We start from the raw sequence: 17,368 nt of genomic DNA, 5'->3' as shown, positions 1-17,368 counted from the left end.
CTACATACTTCATGTGTACATAAATGATGACAACAAACATTAAATATCTTCACACCTTTTATTATATTCATACACTGAATATACAATTTGATTCATAGTTTAAATACTTACTTTGTTATTTTTCTAAAAAGTGTCTGATAAATGAAGAACTTTTCCATTTAATGATGAATTAGTATATAGTACATACTCACTTAAATGTGGATTATTTGAAACGCTACTTTAAAGAATGAAAGTCCTAATAATAAGTCCTATTAAGTAAAAGTCTGCTGATTAATAAATGCCTTCAGGCCGTCCGGTTGTGTGCTGAAGCCTCGCTGGCGTTGGCGGTCCGGTTGTGGATCCAGTCCAGGTAGTTGGACACTCGCGTGTAGATGCCGTAGTTGCCCGGTCGGGCGCAGCCCTTCCCCCAGCTGACGATGCCCAGCAGGAAGGCCGTCTTCTTGTATTTGGTCACCAGGGGGCCACCGCTGTCCCCTTTACACGAATCCTCCCGGCCCTCAATGTACCCGGCGCAGAACATGTTCTCCGTGAGCGCCACGCCGCTCTCCTCCTGGCACTGCTGCGTCCGGATCCGCGGCACGCTCAGCCGCCTCAGCAGGATGGAGGTGGGCCCGTTCTCGGCCCTCCGGCCCCAGCCGCTCACCGTGTGCCGGCTGACGGCCCAGAGGTCGCGCTCGGCCAGCGGGCGTGTCGGCAGGCAGGCCGGCACGGCGTACGACGTGTAGACAACGGGCGAGGCCAGGCGGAGGAGGGCGATGTCGTTGTTGGCGGTGGCCTTCACGTAGTTCTCGTGCATGAAGATCTCGGAGACCTGGAGGAGCTGCTCCGTGCCCTCCTGCACCTCCGTGTTGTGCTCACCTGGCGGACAGACGGGTCAAAGGTTTTAACGCCGGAACATGAGGAGTCGCCCGGTTGTGTTCCGAGGGATTCGCACCTGCGACCACCTTCAGGAAGCGAGCGTCGGCGTCCTCCAGGCAGTGAGACGCTGTGAGGATCCATGTGGGCTTATAGATCACTCCTCCACAGAAGCCTTTGCCTTTATACAACAGCAACACCTTCAAGACACAAGCACAGGACCATGGACCAGGACCATGAAGAGGTCCCGTGAGGACGGACAAACATCAGAACATGGAGCGACCACATCTTTAACTCCCACATGCTGGTTCTACACTCCAGGTGGGTCTGCAGTCCAGCAGTTTGACGTGTTCGTCATCTCTGGAAACCTTCCACCAGAGTCTGGTTCTGGCAGAACGACAGCGGTCAGAGTCCAGCGCAGTAATGGCGGACCTCTCTTCGAGGCTACGCTGCAGTGACACTGTACAGTAAACGGGTGACCTTTAAGCTTTAGCGTACCTGCCAGGGGCATTCACCTTTGGGGCACTCGGTTCCTCCGACGATCCGAGCTCGAGAGTCCAGCTGCTCGACTTTGCGTTCCTGCAGGACGGGGACCATACCGCACGCTATCGCCTCTGAAACCACGAGAAGATTGTAGACCATCAATATTTTAATGAAACATCAGAATATGAAGCAGATATTAGTACTATTAGTACTTTTGACAGAACAAAGTGTTTTACAAGGCAAGGCACCTTTATTTGTAACCATGTTTCAACAACAAGGCTTCAAAGTGCTTCCATAACCATAAAAGCATCAAAACATAATGGAAAAGAAAACAAGATCTAAAAACAATAAAAAACATTCATTGAAACATTAAAAACAGTCAAAGGACTTCTGGTGGAGAGCGGTATGGAGTAGTCGCATGGGTTGCACTCCCTCTCAACTTTTTCAATAATAACTTGTATTTAACCCCAAACTTTAGTAAACAGCTTCTACGAAGGCAGATTATGTGCTTAAACGGCACCATGGCCACCAGAACTAAACCAAGCAAGAAAAAAGATGCAAAAAAAGACGAGCCGGGACCCCAGGCTAATCAGGTTAGCATGAAAAACTCCCTGAAAATAACCTTTGACAGGGAAAAAAGGGAAGAAACCTTCAGGAGAGCAACAGAGGAGGATCCCTCTCCCCGGATGGACAGATGAATAGATGTCATGTGACCAGATGAACAGAGTTACAGAGTTACAGAAACACATTACATGAATATGACAATGTATGAATGGAACTCCAATCCATGAAACAGAAGGAGGTAGAGAGGAGGGGGCGGGCATCAGCAGGGCCAATGGGAGGCCGGCTCACCAGCATCAGACACCTCCAGGTCCAATGGACCCTCTGAGACGTGAAGTCACAACGACTCCGGGGAGGAAGCAGAGTTAATAAGGTGCAATGGAGAGATGTAAATTCATCCATAAGGAGAGAGAGAAGAGGAGATAGGTGCTCAGTGTATCCTAAAACATCCCCCAGCAGCCTATAAGCCTATAGCAGCATATCAAGGGGCTGGACCAGGTCAAACCTGATTCAGCCCTAACTATAAGCACTATCAAACAGGAAAGTCTTAAGTCTATTCTTGAATGAGGTGACTGTGTCTGCCTCCCGGACTGAAAGTGGAAGCTGGTTCCATAAAAGAGGAGCTTGATAACTGAAGGCTCTTGCTCCCATCCTACTTTTTAGGACTCTAGGAACCACAAGTAGCCCCGCATTTAGTGAGCGCAGCTCTCTAGTGGGGCAATATGGTACTACAAGCTCCTTAAGATATGATGGTGCATCACCAATCAAGGCTTTGTAGGTGAGGAGAAGAATTTTAAATGTGATTCTTGATTTTACAGGGAGCCAGTGCAGAGCACCTAATACAGGAGTCATGTGATCTCTTTTCTTAGTTTTTGTGAGTACACGAGCTGCAGCATTCTGGATCAACTGGAGGGATTTAAGAGACTTATTAGAGCAGCCTGATAATAAGGAGTTGCAGTAATCTAGTCTGGAAGTAACAAACGCGTGAACCAGCTTTTCTGCATCTTTTTGAGACAAGATGTGCCTGATTTCTGAAATGTTACGTAGATGATAAAATGCAATCCTTGAGATTTGCTTAACGTGGGAGTTAAAGGACAAGTCCCGATCAAAGATAACTAGAGATTCTTTGGTGTTGGATGCCTGGACAATGCCATTTTCTGTTTCGGTTCTTCATATCATCTTTTTAGTCATAATCTTATCATTTCCTCACTTTCATTTAGCAGAAACTTTTATCAAAAGTGACGTTTATTACGTTTATTCAGCCTTCACAGGAACAAGATTTAGAAGTTTTCGATTTTTATTTAGTTTAATTCTAAAATGCATATAAAGGGTTGACCAAATGTTTTTAACATCATATTTTTGCAGATGACTATTAAAATACTGACTCAAGCCAAAAGATAGAACAGTAAAAGAGAAACCTGAAGGCAGCAGAAAGCTCTTTGATGGAGGGAGCAGGAGCTTAATAGTGTTAACTAACTATAATAACTGTTGACCCATTGAAAGTCTTATGACCCCATGATAAGTGGAGAACCAGACCATCATGTTTGTTCAACACTAAATGTGCATCCAGGTTTAAATGTCTGCTGCCAGCTTACCCCCACCTCACCTCATGTGAGGGAGGACTGGCAACTCAGAATAGACCTGTAAGCCTATTTACGGGCAGCAGTCTGGTCAATGGAGGGTGAAGACGTGACTGAGTTACTGCAGGACAGGTATCCGGGTTAGTGAGATCACAGAGGAACGTGGAGACGCCGAGTTTGTATTTGAGCCAACGTGGAGCTGGAAGCTAAACCGGCTTTACTGTTTAGTTTAAGGTCACAACTTCACCTTCAAGGGTTATCGGAGAAAGGAAATCAGCCACAAGCCAAAGCATGTTGGTCCAGCGTTTACGTTGTTCTGCACAAACCTGAGTGTTCAAAGCGTCCAGTGCATCAAACACCAGGTGACAAATGATTTGAACATTCACAACCTTAAAACAAGTGTTTCCCACTGAAGAGTCAGTTCTGGTGTTTCATCCTTCCTGACCGCCAGAGGTGGTGCTTAGCACTGGATATCTTCCGTCTCGCACACACGCAGGTCGAGTCTTGCCTCTTCTCTAGCAGTCAGCAGAGCGCCCCTGCTCAGACTCACTTAGTAGCCCACACCAATTAGTGAAGCAGGGTCACCAGATCGGGGGGGGCACCAGATCTGTAAAGCTGCTACAGGTGTCCCGTGCCCTTCTGACTTCGGGCGATGTATCTACCAGGAGAAAAGGAACCAGTTCGCAGATTCCCTCTCCCGTCACACGCCTCCATCGGGGGAGTGACGGGTTCCTCCAGAGATGGTGGACAGCATCTGGGGTTTCTTCGGCAGTGCAGAGACTGGATCTCTTTGCCTCGGAGATGTCAACCCACTGCCCGCACTGGTTCTCCTTGATGAAGAGGACCAGTCTTCTGGGTCAAGATGCCCTGGCTCACACATGGCCCTTCTTTATGCTTTCCCCCCATTTCCCCTGATCTTGCCAACGCTCCTCATTGTTCCTAAACAAGGCCACAGTCTTTTGCTGGTGGCCCCATTGTGGCCAGTCAGGACTTGGTTTCCCCTGTTGCACAGACTCTAAAGCTAGGGGGGCGGATCTGGCATCCTGACCCCAGCCGCTTTCAACTATGAGCCTGGCCGTTGCAGGGCCCGACCGGCTGCTGAGTTGCTGCACAGAACCAGTCAGGAGGAATATTCTGAATGCCAGAGTGCCATCTACCCGTCTACAGTACGAATGTAGATGGAGGCTGTTTTCCGACTGGTGTGTGGTTCACAACAAGGACCCAGTGAAGTGTCCTGTGCCTACTGTACTCGAGTTTCTGCAGTCCCTCCTAGATCAGGGGCGGTCTTCCGCTACCCTGAGGGTGTTCGTAGCTGCTATTTCATGGCAGCATGATAAAGTCGACAGGTTGGTGTCCCTCTTCTTAAAAGGAGCTCAGCGACTGCGTCCCCTGAGCACCACTAAGGCTCCACAATGGGACTTGTCCGTGGTACTGGACACCCTATGCTGGTACTGGATCTCCCGTCGAAACCACCGCAGGCATACGGCAGAGATGAGTCCTTTATCAGCACTAAGGTCTAACAAGACAAGTACAGAGATGAGTCCTTTATCAGCACTAAGGTCTAACAAGACCAGTACAGAGATGAGTCCTTTATCAGCACTAAGGTCTAACAAGACCAGTACAGAGATGAGTCCTTTATCAGCACTAAGGTCTAACAAGACCAGTACAGAGATGAGTCCTTTATCAGCACTAAGGTCTAACAAGACCAGTACAGAGATGAGTTCTTTATCTGATGCAATTAGGAGGTAATTAGTAATCTTCACCAGTACTGTCTCTGTGCTGTGGTGTTTTCTAAATCCTGACTGAAAGTCACACAACTGATGTGCGACTACTTTCTCCAGGATCTTATCTTAGAGAGGAAAGAAAGGTTAGAGATCGGTCTGTAGTTAGCCAACACCTCTGGATTAAGAGTGGGCTTTTTCAGGAGAGGTTTAATTACAGCTACTTTGAAGGAATGTGGTACATGGCCTGTTAGCAAAGACACATTAACAATATCCAGCAGAGAGGTGCCAATTAAAGGCAACACATCTTTAAGCAGCCTCGTTGGGATGGGGTCTAAGAGACAGGTAGACGGTTTAGAAGTAGAAACCGTTGAGGACAATTGGTCTAGGTTAATGGGAGAAAAGCTATCCAAATATACAACAGGGCATACAGCCGTTTCCAAGGCTACTCCTCTTGATGACAGATCGGCAGTAGTTGAGGGCAAGAGATCATCAATCTTGCCTCTAATAGTTCAACTCTTTTCATTGAAGAAGTTCATGAAGTCATTACTACTGAGGTCTATAGGAATACACGGCTCCACAGAGCTGTGACTCTCTGTCAGCCTGGCTACAGTGCTAAAGAGAACCCTGGGGTTGTTCTTATTTTTCTCTATTACTGATGAGTAATAGCTTTCGTGAAGTTTGCTTTAGGTTGCTGGTCTGAGGGTTCTACCAGGGAGCAAACCTCCTTTGCCTCACTGTCTTTTTCTTCAGTGGGGCTATCGAGTCTAGTGTCATTCTCAGTGAGCCTGTAGCACTATCGACAAGATGATCAATCTGGGACGGACTAAAGTTAGCACAGGAGTCCTCCGTCACATTGAGACGTGGTATTGAATCAAATGCAGAAGGAATCTCTTCTTTAAATGTAGCTACAGCACTGTGAGTTAGACATCTGGCGTAGAAACTTTTGACTAACGGTGTACACTCCGGGAGTATAAACTCAAAAGTTATGAGGTAATGGTCTGACAGAAGAGGGTTCTGTGGGAAGACCTCCAAATGCTCAATGTCAATGCCATATGTAAGAACAAGGTGGAGGGTGTGGCCAAAGCAGTGAGTGGGTTTCTGTACTCTGACAGAAGCCAATCGAGTCCAACAATGAGATAAATGCAGCACTAAGGCAATCATTATCAATATCCACATGAATATTAAAATCTCCTACAATAATAACCTTATCAGTTTTAAGGACTAAACTTGATAAACACTCAGAAAATTCAGATATAAATTCTGAATATGGACCTGGTGGCCGGTACAGTATAACAAATATAATTGGCTGTAATGTTTTCCAGGTTGGATGTGAAAGACTAAGAACAAGGCTTTCAAATGAGTTGTAGTTTAGTTTAGGTTTAGGATTCATTAATAGGCTTGAGTCAAAGATGGCTGCTACTCCACCTCCTCGGCCGGTGCCTCGAGGAATGTGAGTATTAATATGACTTGGAGGAGTTGATTCATTTAGGCTGACATATTCTTCATGGCTCAGCCAGGTTTCAGTAAGACACAATAAATCAATGTGATTGTCTGATATTAAATCATTTACTAATACAGCTTTAGATGACAGAGATCTAATATTTAGGAGTCCACATTTAATTCTCTTTTGTTGCACTGTGGCAGTAGTGATGTTAACCTGTATGAGGTTATTTAGTATGACTCCTCTTCTGGTTACTTTTGATTTAATTAATTTAAGTGGCCGTGGGACAGACACAGTCTCTATAGAGTTAAGGTTAAGGGTGGGTAACTGCTCGGATGGAAGTGCAGAGAAGGGTGGAAGACTACAACTCTGCTTCTGCTTCCTGATCTGAACTCTGGGTCATGGATTAAGTCCGCTAATCAACTTGGCCATGTTCACAGAAATGAGACGCGCTCCATCCCAAGTGGGATGAATGCCGTCTCGACTCATCAGATCAGGCTTTCCCCAGAAAGTCCTCCAGTTATCTATGTAGCCCACATTGTTTGCTGGGCACCACCTGGACAACCAGCGGTTGAATGACGACATGCGGCTATACATGTCATCATTGATCAGATTGGGGAGAGGGCCAGAGAAAACTACGGTGAATGTTTCTCTTATTCTGCCATCAAATGTGGCGTCCCACAGGGATCAACCCTGGAGCCACTTCAATTCTGCATTTACATGCTACCACCTGTTCACAATGAAAAATGTACAAATATATCATCTAAAAGTTGTTGCACAATAAATAAGGTGGGTTTAGGACTGATTGAGACCGATTTTGTGACAAACTCTCCAAAATGTTCATTAGTCAGTGTAAGAGTTTTCATTCTGACTAAACAAACATCAAACCATTCCATTAACAATAAGCTCTCAGATGTTTGTGTTTCTAGTTTCCTGTCTTACTTTGAAGTCCTTGTGTCCTTGGTTCCCTGCACTTCCTGTCCCTGATTGTTTCCTCCATTGTCTAATCACCGCCCCCTTCCCAGTGTATTTAATCCCTGTTTGTCTCCTGCCCCGGTGTCTAGATCCCAGTCTAGATCCTGGTTGATGTCTGGTGTTTTCTGGAGACTTTGTTTTTCAACCCCAGGTCTATGTAGGTCTTGTTTGTTGTGAGCTGTTTGTTCATTTTCTGCAGCATCATTATTATTTTGGTAGAAAACCATTTATACCAGTGAAAGAAATAATGGATGGGAAGTTAAGAAATTGTAAAAATTATATTTTTGAATGATCTTTGGATTTTTGGACTTAAAATTACAATGAACATACAATGAACATATGCACGTTAAGAGAAAACATAGAGGTAATAAGTTTAAAAGACAGTTACGAAATATGTGAAAATGTTGAGATACAAAGACAAAAAAGTCCAAAGTCCAAAAAAACGATAGAGACAAATGTTTAACTTCCCTTTGTGACGAACCATGAGGGCCTTTTTCCTTTCATATATTTGATCTTTTCATGACAGAAATTAGTCAGAGAACATTTTCAGATTTGAAAGGCAATAAAACACACAACGCTTTACAATCTTTCCTCCCACCTTTGCCGACGCAGCTCTGCCCATCAACATCCAGGAAGTAGCCGTCTGCACATGAGCAGTTGAGTCTTCGTCCTCCCTCGTCTTCGTCACAGAAATGGTCACAGCCTCCGTTCTCCAGTAGGCAGGAGTCACGAACTGCCTTGTGCTCTTAAACCAGTTTGAAATAGTTCATGAAACATATATATATATATATATATATATACACAACACTGACTGAATACAATAGTCAGGGAGGTTTCCTCATGTAGATCTCAAAAGACTACTTTAATTATTTACGTTTTAAGATGTATAATTTCTTTATGCAGACGACACACAGCTGTACTTGTCAGTAAACCAAACTCAGTTTGCTGCGTGTCGTCTCCATAGAAGTAGAAACGTACATTCAGTATGAATAGAAAGTACAAGAGGATCCAGAACGGAGCCCTGAGGCGCTCCAGAGCTCAAACATCTGAAATGGAGGACTTTGACTTCAATTTAGTTTCCCAGCAGAACAAGAACCCCGAACAGCTGTTTTTTATCACGGTGTGTTGGTTCTGCTCACCGAGCTCACAGCCGAGTCCACTAAACCGGGGCAGGCAGTAGCAGGTGTAGGACAAACCCTGAGGGGAGCAGCTGCCGCCGTTCAGACATGGAGTCGACATGCAGCTGTCTGGGACTACGAAACGACAACACAGGGATTCATTCATGAGAAGTAATAAACCATAATGATAAGAACACGGACAGATCTCACGGTCCAGGTGTTTCATGGACTAGATCAGTAAATTCTGTTATGAGAAGACTTGAAAATAGGTCGATGATGATTTTAGTAACTTTTAAGGTAAAATTTTTTGTTGCCGTAGCTTAAACGCTTCAGATCTGGTTATCCACATTATTAATTGTCTTTCAACTTTTATTTATACTGGGTGGTCCAATGCTTTTAGACATTCATTAAAACGTAGAAATAAAAGATAGAGAGACGTTTCACTTTTTTAATTTACAGCACTTCCGCGTCCCACAAGGGATGTATTCTAAAGTCTGGGTTCTAGTAGGATGACGGTCCTGAATCAGTGTTGGAACCATCATTAGCATTGGTTAGCAGCTAGCATGGAGACTTTCTACCATTATTAAAACAAAAGGTGTGGTTGCTTACGGTTGTACGTGCTCCAGAATTCGTCCTGAGGAAACAGACACTCAGATATTATTATTATTATTCATTCTGAAAATGACAGAAATGAGTTTGACAGGAGAGGAACCGGTCTGACCGTGGTCTCGGTGTGTTCGAACACCTCCCGGGCCTCCTCGTAGGAGCATTGCTCCTCCAGACACTCCCTCTTCAGATCTCCCATCTGCAGCTCCTCCAGCCAGCCAGAGTTGTACCTCCGGGTCCGGATCAGGACGCCGTGGGCTCGATCCGGATCCAGGAAGACTTCCACACAGAGAAGGAAGCGTTTGGTAACATTTACTTTCTGACCAAATATATGCAGAACTAACTACGTTCATTATGTTCAGTGCTAATTAGCAACGCTAAACCAATTTTAAAGCTACGTAAAGAAATGAGTTTCCTTCCACTCGAGTACTTTTTGACTTCCTCACCTGAAGCCGGCCGGCAGCCGGAGAAGCTGAAGACGAAGGTGAAGAACACTTTCAGCCACATCGTTGGAGTTCACAGTTGGCTGCTGTGCTTCTTCTCTGTGGATCCAAAGGACCAAAGTCTGGTCCAACCCCCCCACCCCCCCATTGATCACATGTTCCCAATGGAAATACCCCGTCTGACCAAATGTGACCCGTTTAAACTGACTGCTGCTCTTCGCCTCCAAAGATAAAAAGATAACGATGAAAGTATTGATACATTCACATTTCAATCTGTTTTTTTCGGATCCAGAATCAATGAAAGAAAAAACATGTTAATTCGCGTTCGTGGTTTTTGTCTTTCAGGAAAAAATCATTCTTACGCGACATGAGTCCAAAAATGATACATGACTTACAAAAACCGAGGGCTCTGTTTAGCGTAGCTTAGCACAAAGACTGGGAGCAGGGGGAAACTGCTAGCTTAGCTCCATCAAAATTAGAAAACTACAACTTCTCTTGATAGAATGCTGCATTCATGTCAACCTGGAGTTACTGCAGGTTCAGACAGTTCTCATTCACATCCAAGTTGTAATTCGTGTCTAAACTTCACATAAAGATGTTTGCGGCTGTACAGGTTGATGGAAATGCACTGAAAGAAATAACAATACCCAATGAAGCAAACATGATGAACACAGAAAGTTCTCTTTGCCTTTATTTTTTCAGAACTAATAAAAGCATCAACGTCACATTAAAATATTCCCTTTAGATCTTTGACGATGAATCCGATGAGACAAAATATTACAAATGACAAAATCACCAGCATTTGTATTTGTATCCGTAATAAAACGTGACATCATCTTTTGGTTCATCTCCCGGTTTGTGGACCACTTTCAGACGGTGGACATCATGTCCTCGATCCAGCCCAGGAAGTTGCTGACTTTGGTGTAGACCCCGTACATGTTTTCAGTGGCGCAACCCTTCCCCCAGCTCACCACGCCCGTCAGGAACCAGGTCTTCTTGTAGCGAGTCACCAAAGGGCCGCCGCTGTCTCCTTTGCAGGCGTCCCGGCCGCCGGACTTCAGCCCGGCACAGAGCATGTTCCTAGTGATGTTGAGTCTGGTGTGGAGGCGGCACTCCTGCAGAGGGACCCTCGGCAGCGTCAGCCGCTGGAGGATTTTGGCGGTGGAACCGAACAGCGACTGGCGGCCCCAACCGGACACGGTGGATTGGCGGATGGTCGCCAGTGTTCGGCTGAAGGTGCTGTTCCGCGCAGAAAGGCAGATGGGGACCACGTAGGGGCCCAGTTTGACGGGGCGGTGCAGCTTCAGCAAGGCCAGGTCGCTGTCCCAGCTGGTCTGGTTGTAGCCGTGGTGGATCAGCACTTTGACCACACGCCGCTTCTGCTCAGTCTGGTCGTCCTTGCTGAGGTCATGGTCACCTTCACGGGGAAAGAACCTTTGGTTACGTTCTGCGCTCCTGGCCTCCGTAGAAAAGGCAAAACAATATGAGTTAAATTTGAAAAGACAGACTATCATGGAGACCAAGAAGAGGAAGTAGGAAGCAGAAAGAAAAGGTCAAAGCAACCTTCCTACCGACGGTGATGTTGAAGACAGACGCATTCTTTTTCCAAACACAGTGAGCTGCAGTTAAAACCCAGTGATCGGACAGAACGACGGCTCCGCAAAAAAAATCATTGCCCTCAGTTAGCAGAGCCTGAAACCAGCAAAGACACAAGAAGATAAGATGCAACGATAAGATGCAAAGACCAGAGACATTGTAATGTAGAATCATATCCAGCGGTGCAGATCGGTTCTCGTTCAGGAGGTCTTGAATACCATTCGACCCGGACCATCATCACCACTGAAGATAATACCTCCAGGCTCTTACCTGCCACGGACAGTGTCCTTTGGGGCAGTTCTCCCCATTGACGACCCTCGGGGCAAAATGTATCTGAGGTCTTCCACAGGCCACAGGTTCTGGACCAGAGACACAAGACTGTCACTAAAGACATGCGGTCTGAGAGGAAATCCCACCTGCTTCCTCAGAGGGGTCGCTAACGTGGAGCCACTTATCTACTGGGAGGTTTTTTGGTTTTCAAACTGGTAGTTAGTTTGTTGCTCCTGGTTTTAAAGGTCTCAGGTCAGTAAACAGTGTTTTTTGGGTGTGAGTGTAGCTGCCGATGTGCACACGGCGGTTGCTAATGTGTTCCAGGAGGTAAATAAGCTTATTTAGTGTCGGTGATGGTTTGTTGCCGGCTGGTGCGTTTCTATGTGGCTCCAAAGCGGAGACTGGTTTTATCCGGTCTCTAACGTCTCTGAGCTCTGACCTTCGGGCAAACAGAAGCTGCCATCCCGGTGCAGACGATACCCCGGAGCGCAGAAACAGACGTGAGAACGGTTCGGAAGCGGCTTGCAGAAATGTTCACATCCTCCGTTTCGGTAGCGACAGCCCAGTGAGGCCGGACGAGCTGCGTGGAGACAGAAAGAAATAAACCGTTGGTCACCACGACTTCTTCAGCGGCAGTAAATAACTCTGTGAATACCTTTGTCACAGTGGGATCCGTGGAACCTCGGAGGGCACTTGCAGACGTAGGTGTCGAAGTGCCGAGTACAGGTGGCTCCGTTCTTACAGGGAGACGACAGGCAGTGGTCCACCCCTGCAAAAAGGAAGTAGTATTTTAAGAATAATAGAGCAATAATGAGTGAGTCTGAAAGCCAGACATACCTGTGTAGAGCCTCCAGAAGTCCTCCTGAGAGAAGAAACAGCACAAGTTAGACACAAAAACCAGAACGACCATGAATCCCACTTTGAGCCTGGACCAACCAGCTGCTGATGCAGAGTGAAGATCTCCTTTGCCTCCTCGTAGGAGCATTTCTCCTCCCGACACTCGCGCTCCAGATCTCCTCTCCTCAGCTCCTCAAACAGGAAGTTGGCTCGACGAGTGCGATGCAGGAAGACGCTGGCCTCGGGTCTGCTCACGAACACACCTCCTTTATCTACACACACAGAAGAAGAATGTGTTGGAAGCTTAGCATGCTGGGACGTGTAGTGAAATCCATTGAGCATGTTAACCCCTGTGGCCACTAGAGGCTCATTAGAAATGTGTTAGATTGACGGCTCCAACGATTAGTCCACTGTCATTATTTCTAATTTGTGGTTTTACATCATTGTAAATGTAATATTTTCTGGTTTTAGACTGTCGGGTCAGACAAAAACAAGATGAAGACTGAAGATGGACAAAAACAAGATGGAGACTGAAAACTGACAAAAACAAGATGGAGACTGAAAATGGACAAAAACAAGATGCGTCCATCTCTGCAGCCAAAAGTCTGTTCTACCAATCCAGAATCGAATCCTCTTTATCTAACCCTAAAAAGCTCTTCTCAATTTTTTCCAACCTCCTTGACCCCCCTGTTCCCCCCCCTCCCTCCACCCTTCTACCAAGACACTTTGTTGACTACTTTACAAAAAAGATAGACGACATACGCTCCTCATTTACTAATCCATCTTCTATAACTACACCTCCAGTAGCTTCACCTTGTTCCCCCTTGTTTTCCTCTTTTATCCCCCTGTCTCCTAATCAAGTTCTTACCTTGGTAACCTCTGACCCCCCAACCACCTGCCCCCTTGACCCCATCCCATCTCACCTTCTCCAGTCCATTGCTCCTGACCTTCTTCCCTTTCTCACCCATCTTATTAACACCTCCCTCTCTACCGGCTGTTTCCCTAACTCTCTGAGGGAGGCGGAGTCAACCCTCTCCTGAAGAAACCCACTCTCAACCCATCTGAAGTCAACAACTACAGACCTGAAGTCAACAACTACAGACCTGAAGTCAATAACTACAGACCTGAAGTCAACAACTATAGACCTGAAGTCAACAACTACAGACCTGAAGTCAACAACTACAGACCTGAAGTCAACAACTACAGACCTGAAGTCAACAACTACAGACCTGAAGTCAATAACTACAGACCTGAAGTCAACAACTACAGACCTGAAGTCAACAACTATAGACCTGAAGTCAACAACTACAGACCTGAAGTCAATAACCACAGACCTGAAGTCAACAACCACAGACCTGAAGTCAACAACTACAGACCTGAAGTCAACAACTACAGGTCTGAAGTCAACAACCACAGACCTGAAGTCAACAACCACAGACCTGAAGTCAACAACTACAGACCTGAAGTCAATAACTACAGACCTGAAGTCAACAACTACAGACCTGTCTCTCTCCTCCCCTTCCTTTCCAAAACTCTAGAGCGAGCTATCTTTAACCAAGTCTCCTCCTATCTCCACAGTAACAACCTTCTAGACCCCCACCAGTCTGGATTCAAGGCCACTCAACAGAGACTGCCCTCCTTGCTGTCTCTGAGCAGCTTCACACTGCTAGAGCAGCCTCTCTCTCCTCTGTCCTCATCCTTCACACTAGAGCAGCCTCTCTCTCCTCTGTCCTTATCCTTCACACTAGAGCAGCCTCTCTCTCCTCTGTCCTCATCCTTCACACTAGAGCAGCCTCTCTCTCCTCTGTCCTTATCCTTCACACTAGAGCAGCCTCTCTCTCCTCTGTCCTTATCCTTCACACTAGAGCAGCCTCTCTCTCCTCTGTCCTTATCCTTCACACTAGAGCAGCCTCTCTCTCCTCTGTCCTTATCCTTCACACTAGAGCAGCCTCTCTCTCCTCTGTCCTCATCCTTCACACTAGAGCAGCCTCTCTCTCCTCTGTCCTCATCCTTCACACTAGAGCAGCCTCTCTCTCCTCTGTCCTTATCCTTCACACTAGAGCAGCCTCTCTCTCCTCTGTCCTTATCCTTCACACTAGAGCAGCCTCTCTCTCCTCTGTCCTTATCCTTCACACTAGAGCAGCCTCTCTCTCCTCTGTCCTTATCCTTCACACTAGAGTAGCCTCTCTCTCCTCTGTCCTCATCCTTCTAGACCTTTCTGCTGCCTTTGACACAGTGAACCACCAGATCCTCATGTCCTCCCTCCAGGACCTGGTATCTCAGGCTCTGCTCTCACTCTTCTCATCCTACCTCACCGACCGCTCTTACCGGGTAACCTGGAGAGGATCTGTGTCTGAGCCTTGTCCTCTGACTACTGGGGTCCCTCAGGGTTCAGTCCTTGGTCCTCTTCTCTTCTCTCTGTACACCAACTCTCTCTCTCTGTCATTCTCTCTCATGGCTTCACCTACCACAGCTACGCTGACGACACCCAACTGATCCTCTCGTTTCCCCAATCTGAAACACAGGTAGCAGCACGAATCTCTGCCTGTCTGACTGACATCTCTCAGTGGATGTCTGACTGACATTTCTCAGTGGATGTCTGACTGACATCTCTCAGTGGATGTCTGACTGACATCTCTCAGTGGATGTCTGACTGACATCTCTCAGTGGATGTCTGACTGACATCTCTCAGTGGATGTCCGCACACCACCTGAAAATTAACCCGGACAAGACTGAACTTCTCCTCCTTCCAGGAAAAGGCTCTCCCACCCACGACCTGACTATTAACTTCAACAACTCAGTGTTGGCTCCGACTCCGACTGCCAGGAATCTCGGAGTGACACCTGTCAGTCAACTCTCCCTGACTGCCAACATTACCACAACAACACGCTCCTGTAGGTACATGCTGTACAACATCAGGAGAATACGACCTCTTCTCACTCAGAAGGCGGCACAGGTTCTGGTCCAGGCTCTGGTCATCTCACGGCTGGACTATTGCAACTCCCTCCTTCAGGTCTACCGGCTAATGCCATTCGACCTCTAGAGCTCATCCAGAATGCAGCTGCTCGACTGGTCTTCAACCTCCTGAAATTTACCCACAATCCTCCGCTCCTCCACGACCTTCACTGGTTACCGGTGGCCGCAGCATCCGCTTCAAAACATTGGTACTTGGGTACCGTGCTGCGAACAGATCGGGTCCGGTCTACATCCAGGACATGGTCTAACCTCACATCCAGGACATGGTCTAACCTCACATCCAGGACATGGTCTAACCTCACATCCAGGACATGGTCTAACCTCACACCCAGGACATGGTCTAACCTCACACCCAGGACATGGTCTAACCTCACATCCAGGACATGGTCTAACCTCACACCCAGGACATGGTCTAACTTCACACCCAGGACATGGTCTAACCTCACACCCAGGACATGGTCTAACCTCACATCCAGGACATGGTCTAACCTCACATCCAGGACATGGTCTAACCTCACACCCAGGACATGGTCTAACCTCACACCCAAAAAACACTCAACAAACTACACGACTGTTTGCTGTGCTGGCTCCTCATTGGTGGAACGAGCTCCCCATTGACATCAGGACAGCAGAAAGTCTCTACACCTTCCATCACAAACTAAAAACACATCTTTTTCGACTACACCTTGAATAGGGAAGGTAGCGCCGTAGTAGCACTTAAATGTCTCTTACCGATAGCACTTTGTTGTTTAGCACTTTAGTAGCACTTAAATGTCTCTTACTGATAGCACTTTATAGTTTAACACTTTAGTAGCACTTAAATGTCTCTTACTGATAGCACTTTGTAGTTTAACTTTATTGAAGAAATTGTACTTGCTTGATTCTTGTTGTTCTGAGTTTGGACTCATGGTTTAATGCACTTATTGTAAGTCGCTTTGGATAAAAGCGTCAGCTAAATGACATGTAATGTAATGTAAAGATGGAGACTGAAAACTGACAAAAAACAAGATGGAGACGGTGATTCAGAAGTTGTAGTCTCAGCTGTATTTATGCTAAGCTAACAATAGTGCTAATTCTACGATGTCTAACCAAATCAAATAAACATAAAGTACCTCAACATTTGTTAGCTTAGCTAATATGCTAACGTAACTCGATCAGCTGTTCAGAGATCTTCACAGTGGAGAGAAGTGAACGACTCTGTTTGAAATGAATACTGAAGAAGATGAAGAAGAAGAGACCTGAAACTGACCTTCAGGAAGCCCAGTGCATGCTGGGATAGAAGCGATGAGGAGTAGGAGGAAGAAGAGTCGCCTCGTTTCTCTGCTGACGGACGCCATGTTTGTTCTGATCAAAGGTCAGAAAAACACACAAAACCCTCTCTGTTCCACAGATGTGTGGTACAAATACTGCAGTACTCCTCTGAAGTACCTTCTGGTTCTTTCATGTGTTCTTGTGTTTCTGTCCAGTTTAGAGGAGGTGGAACGTCTCCAATGTTCAACTCTTCTTTATTGAACTTTTACTGCCAGAACCCTTCAGTAATTACTTCACGTCCCTTTAATTTACAATACAGTACAGAACGTATCAGTTAACTGTACTTCAAGTATCAAAGTAAAAGTACCTTTATTATAGAATATTCAGTTTTTACATACGTTGTACTACTGTGTGGAATAGTACTATGAAAGACAATAAAATTTATGTTGAAATCAGATTGTTCACAGGATTATATTTGGTCCTAAAGGAATGGATGGTTATTATTATTATATTATATATATATATATAATATAATATATATATTATAATAATAATATTATGATATATTAAACAGTTTTTATATAAACAGTTTTTATATATTTCTTGCTTTTAATTTACAATTAGTTTTTTTATTCCATACAAACACACAAAC

At 45.8% G+C, this 17,368-nt stretch overlaps 2 protein-coding genes across 2 annotated transcripts; both read right to left on the bottom strand.

Moving 5' to 3' along the window:
- Positions 1-41: 41 nt before the first annotated feature.
- f7 (coagulation factor VII) lies at positions 42-9,889 on the bottom strand. The gene is made up of 8 exons (XM_034553357.1): positions 9,790-9,889; positions 9,459-9,622; positions 9,347-9,371; positions 8,759-8,872; positions 8,218-8,364; positions 1,354-1,469; positions 935-1,055; positions 42-858 (listed from the first exon to the last, which is right to left on the bottom strand). The coding sequence occupies exons 1-8, from the start codon at positions 9,848-9,850 to the stop codon at positions 284-286; spliced, it is 1,323 nt and encodes a 440-aa protein (XP_034409248.1). The 5' UTR covers positions 9,851-9,889; the 3' UTR covers positions 42-283.
- A 564-nt stretch (positions 9,890-10,453) lies between these two features.
- On the bottom strand, positions 10,454-17,304 carry f7l (coagulation factor VII, like). Its single transcript, XM_034547265.1, has 8 exons — positions 16,715-17,304; positions 12,589-12,761; positions 12,490-12,514; positions 12,308-12,421; positions 12,092-12,232; positions 11,653-11,741; positions 11,358-11,478; positions 10,454-11,203 (listed from the first exon to the last, which is right to left on the bottom strand). The coding sequence occupies exons 1-8, from the start codon at positions 16,800-16,802 to the stop codon at positions 10,656-10,658; spliced, it is 1,299 nt and encodes a 432-aa protein (XP_034403156.1). The 5' UTR covers positions 16,803-17,304; the 3' UTR covers positions 10,454-10,655.
- Positions 17,305-17,368: the final 64 nt, after the last annotated feature.

Source organism: Cyclopterus lumpus, chromosome 2 (assembly GCF_009769545.1).
Source record: "Cyclopterus lumpus isolate fCycLum1 chromosome 2, fCycLum1.pri, whole genome shotgun sequence".
Taxonomy (NCBI): domain Eukaryota; kingdom Metazoa; phylum Chordata; class Actinopteri; order Perciformes; family Cyclopteridae; genus Cyclopterus; species Cyclopterus lumpus.
The sequence above is the reverse complement of the archived record's forward strand: the minus strand, read 5'-3'. Positions and strand labels throughout refer to the sequence as shown.

Bases quoted from the DNA above. Each gene is read 5' to 3' on its own strand.
- f7l (XM_034547265.1), bottom strand. From the start codon at position 16,802: ATGGCGTCCGTCAGCAGAGAAACGAGGCGACTCTTCTTCCTCCTACTC. The intron at 12,233-12,307 runs GTATTCACAGAG...GTCTCCACGCAG, and splicing joins CGGATCCCACTGTGACAAAG to CTCGTCCGGCCTCACTGGGC. The intron at 11,204-11,357 runs GTAGGAAGGTTG...TTCCCCGTGAAG, and splicing joins TGTCTTCAACATCACCGTCG to GTGACCATGACCTCAGCAAG.
- f7 (XM_034553357.1), bottom strand. From the start codon at position 9,850: ATGTGGCTGAAAGTGTTCTTCACCTTCGTCTTCAGCTTCTCCGGCTGC. The intron at 8,873-9,346 runs GTAAGCAACCAC...GTCGTTTCGTAG, and splicing joins ATTCTGGAGCACGTACAACC to TCCCAGACAGCTGCATGTCG. The intron at 1,056-1,353 runs GTACGCTAAAGC...TGTGTCTTGAAG, and splicing joins AAGGTGAATGCCCCTGGCAG to GTGTTGCTGTTGTATAAAGG.